Source organism: Oratosquilla oratoria, chromosome 1 (genome assembly GCF_046742065.1).
Source record: "Oratosquilla oratoria isolate Oo_2021 chromosome 1, ASM4674206v1, whole genome shotgun sequence".
NCBI lineage: Eukaryota > Metazoa > Arthropoda > Malacostraca > Stomatopoda > Squillidae > Oratosquilla > Oratosquilla oratoria.
This window is the reverse complement of record NC_134777.1, coordinates 61055486-61060485: the sequence shown is the minus strand read 5'-3', so window position 1 is coordinate 61060485 and position 5000 is coordinate 61055486. Positions and strand designations below refer to the sequence as shown.

The window sequence follows — 5000 nt, the reverse complement described above, 5'->3', positions numbered from 1 at the left end:
CTTCAATCGTAGGAAAAATAATGGAAACTATCATCAGAGATGCTATCGAACATTATTTAGAAGGTAACTGTTTGATAAATAATAGCCAGCATGATTTCAGACGGAAACGTTCTTGCGTGACTAACTTACTCGAATTCTACAACACAGTTATCTCGAATTATGACAAAAGAAACAATATGGATATAATATATCTAGAGTTTGCAATAGCTTTTGATACCGTCCCACACGAAAGACTACTTACTAAACTAGCTTCACACGGAATAAGTGGTAGCCTATTAAGTTGGACTAGTAATTGGTTGAATGATCGAAAACAGAGATTTTTTCTAATGAAAAAACTTCTAGATGGAAAAATGTTACAAGTGGAGTTCCTCAGGGTTCCGTTCTTGGGCCACTTCTATTCACAGTATATATAAATGATATAGACCATGGACTAAAATCTACTGTTTCCTAATTTGCTGATGATACAAAACTGTGCGGAAAGGCAAATGATCACTTAAACGAATTAGATATTCAAGAAGATTTAGATAAATTACAGCAATTGTCTGAAAAGTGGCTTATGAAATTTAACACAAGCAAATGTAAGGTAATGCACATAGGTAGAAATAACAGTAAGTACGATTACAAGTTATTTGAAAATTCGTTAACAAAAGTGAATAGTGAAAAAGATCTTGGCGTAATTATCAGTAACAATCCCAAATCATCCAAGCAGTGTATTTCAGCCTCTGAGAAAGCAAAAAAAAATCTAGGAATGATTGCGCGATCTTATGACTTCAAAAGTCCATCACTCATTAACAAGCTATATAAATCGTTAGTTCGTCCATATTTGGAATTTGCTGTTTCCGTATGGTCACCGAATCTCATTAAAGACATTGACAGACTGGAAGAAGTACAACGGTGAGCCACAAAACTAATTCCAAATATCAAAAATAAGTCATACGAAAATCGACTAAAACATATGAATCTGTTTTCCCTAAAAAAGCGTAGACTCAGAGGTGACTTGATATAGGTCTTTAAAATTCTAAAGGGAATTGACAACATCAAAAGTGACAAAATTTTCACATTGAATGAGAATCAGACAAGAAACAACGGTCTCAAACTGTCCGGAAATAGATTCAATTTGGAAGTGGGTAGAAACAACTTCGCCAACCGTGTAGTTAATGAATGGAATAAACTTCCTGCACAGGTAGTGCAATGTAGTTCAGTTCGAAGCTTTAAAAATCATTTAGATAAACACCTAAGCAAGATGCTGTAATGATTATAATTCATTTTATAATATTTGTTTTTGTTTTGTTATAATTTGTCTGTCTGATTCTCATTTATTATTAGTTATATGACAATTTATCATTATTTACTATTTACCTGTTTGTTTATTATTTAACTATACTTATGAATTTACTTGTGTATTTTATTTGTTATTTATATTATTATAGTTTTTATTTATTAATTTATTATTATTATGACTTTTTCGCATCTGACCTAGATATGGACCAAAAGGTCTCCTGTCGGTATGTTCCGCCTTTGTAATCCTTTGTAATATATGTATATATGTACATATATATATATATATATATATATATATATATATATATATATATATGTATATATATATATATATATATATATATATACATATGTGTGTGTGTGTGTGTGTGTGTGTGTGTGTGTGTGTGTGTGTGTGTGTGTGTGTGTGTGTGTGTGTGTGTGTGTGTGTGTGTGTGTATGTATGTATGTATGTATGTATGTATGTATGTATAAATATAAATATATATCTATATATATATAATATGCATATTTATATACACACACACATTTATATATATATATATATATATATATATATATATATATATATATATATACATGCATACAAACATAAACATATATATATATATATATATATATACATATATATATATATATATATATATATATATATATATGTATATATATATATTTGCAAAAACCACTTGGAAGATAAAAGAATTGAATACCGAATGTTTTCGTCTGTTCAAGATGTCTTAAATAGACGAAAACGTTCGGTATTCAATTATTTTATTTTCAAAGTGGTTTTTGCAAGTATTGGTGTCACGTGTGCTTAATGATTTGTTTTGCATATATACACACACAGTATATATATATATATATATATATATATATATATGTATATATATATATATATATATTTATATATATATGTATATATATATATATATATATACACATACATACAAACATATATATGTATATATATATATATATATATACATATACTGTATATATACACATACATACAAAGATATGTGTGTATATTATATATATATATATATATATAATATATATATATATATATATATATATATATATATATATATACATATTTGCAAAAACCACTTGGAAAATAAAAGAATTGCTTACCGAACGTTTTCGTCTATTCAAGATGTCTTAAATAGACGAAAACGTTCGGTATTTAATTATTTTATTTTCCAAACGTTTTTTGGAAGTATTGTTTTCACGTGTGCTTAGTGATTTGTTTTGCATATACACACACACACAAACATATATATATATATGTATGTATGTATGTATGTATGTATGTATGTATGTATGTATGTATGTATGTATGTATGTATGTGTATGTATATATAAATACATATATATATATATATACAGTATATATATTTATATATATATATATATATATATATATATATACATATGTGTGTGTGTGTGTGTGTGTGTGTGTGTGTGTGTGTGTGTGTGTGTGTGTGTGTGTGTGTGTGTGTGTGTGTGTGTGTGTGTGTGTGTGTCCATATATATATAGTATACATACATATATATATATATATATATATATATGTATATATATATATATATATATATATATATGTATATGTATACATGTTGAGACATTGTGACAGGTTTGAGGAAGGCGGAAGAAGACACGGGTCGAGGGCCGAGTTTATTCTTGACCGGTTTCGCTTAGAACGTCTTCAGAGGAATGATACTACTGGATGAAGCTGCGGTATACATAGAAGACCCGACACCACAATCCCAGAGCACAATGTCTCAACATTTGTCTCAAGGTGGAACAGACGGACATGGCGTCACTGAGAACGAGTTTGCTCTTAGGAGGAAACTGCCAAGTATACTCAATAAAGAGTATACAAGTCCTACCCAGGTCAGCACCAAAACACCTACACCACCCACATAAACCCTTCAGCAACGCAACCAAGGAGTACCTTAGAAAAGCCAGGGAAACCCTTTAGTACGAAGCTGAAGAGGTCGGGAGCCTCTTAAAGCACGATCATCTCCCCCACGGCTTGGTCATGAAACTCGCGAAGGAAGACCGATGCTAAAAAGAAAAACTCCAAGGTAAGTTAGAGGATTTGTAAAGCAACACTCGATGGAAAGAAGCCGGTAGGCGCGATTTGATCACAAACCTATTGTCGCACACATTGACACAAATACAAGAGGAAGCCATTTCTCTCGGCTTGAAGTTTAGTACGGGCATCAACCATAAGTCTATGGCTGAACATGTCGAGAAAACTACAATTGCAAGGACAAAGAGTTGTAAAACAAAAAGGGTTAAACAGGGAATATTATTATGTTGCTCACTAGCGTCTCGGAAATGCGACCCTGTCATTCCCAGGAGATACGCACGTGCTCTACAGGAACTTTGAGACAATAATAACATCATAGTCACAACGGCAAAGGCGGAGGTGTGGTAATCCTAGATAAGATAGACTTCATCCACAAAATGGAGGACCTCCTGTCCGATCCATGCACATACCGTAAACAACATGACGGCAAAGCGAAGCTAGAAGCGGTAAGTTTCAACAGAGCTACGAGAACGATTCTAAAGAGAAGACCCCAAGATACCAACAATGAAGGGACTTCCAAAGATACACAAGCCGGGCATTCCACTCAGACCCATCACATCAGGCATTGGATGCGCCACACACAGATCAACTAAAGTCCTAGCGAAGCCCCTATCGTCAGTCCTTGGGAGTATCAGTGGGACGCATCTCCGGAATTCAACAAACATGATTGAGAGACTTAGCAATGTGGACTTCTCAGGTAAGAAATTGGTAAGTTACGATATTACATCCCTATTTACACATGTTTCCACAGATGCTGCCGTCAATGCAATCAAGGAGGCGGTACACAGAATCAGCGAGGAAAACCTTCCGGTATGTAAATGGGACTACATGCAACTTGTAGAAAAATATTGTATTTCCATTTTCATAGTTTATGGCAATATATTCAATATTAGGAATTAGCAAAGTAATGCGTAATTGGAAGCGTGTATGTTCGTATGTATGTGTAATTGTTCTCGAAGTTTCCGTAAAGTCATAGTGATCGCCATTCCTGAATGCTTATTTAATTATCAATTCAATTATTGTAATGTGAAAGTGAGATGAATGTGTAATAGGATATCTTTGTACATATTTCTATATTATTATATTATTTTGGGTGTCTGTTGTTTTCTGAGTGAAAGGGAATAAATGGAACTAATTGGGAAAATGGTAACTTACGTTAATTTTCTGCGTGCCAAGAAAGGACGCGTCAGTCAGAGCATGAGCGTGTACTGGATAAGAAATAAATCAGTGACACGTGCCCCGTGTCTTCAACCTCCTTATTCTGAATGTTGAATAAAACCATTCAACAGATGGTGACATTCAACAAAAATGCATAAGGTTCAGGTTGTTCAGATTTGGTAGCCAGGAATACCACTAACTAGAAGGCTTCCCCATGGGTTCACCACTAAGTGCAGTAGCAGGTTCTCTCTACCTAGAAGTCTTGGAGAAGAATCACTACAAGAAAATTCTCCCTAAGGACGCAGTTTGGTTCAGGTACGTAGATGACTGCCTATTTATTTCTCCGGTAGACAGACGAAGGTGATATATTGTCAAAATTGAATAAGGTTGTCAGGAATATTCAGTTTACTATGGAAGTCGAGTCTCACGGCCGCCTACCTTTTCTAGACTCGGAAATAATCA

General features: G+C 33.3%; 1 protein-coding gene across 1 annotated transcript in view; it reads left to right on the top strand.

The window, feature by feature from the left end:
* Nucleotides 1–3884: 3884 nt before the first annotated feature.
* Nucleotides 3885–5000, top strand: part of LOC143028317 (uncharacterized) — a 2091-nt gene continuing 975 nt past the window's right edge. Inside the window, exons 1-2 of the mRNA XM_076190238.1 lie at nucleotides 3885–4190; nucleotides 4889–5000. The exon at nucleotides 4889–5000 is cut by the window's right edge and continues 407 nt beyond it. Coding sequence (XP_076046353.1) covers nucleotides 3885–4190; nucleotides 4889–5000 — 418 coding nt within the window. The remainder of the gene's footprint in view (nucleotides 4191–4888) is intronic.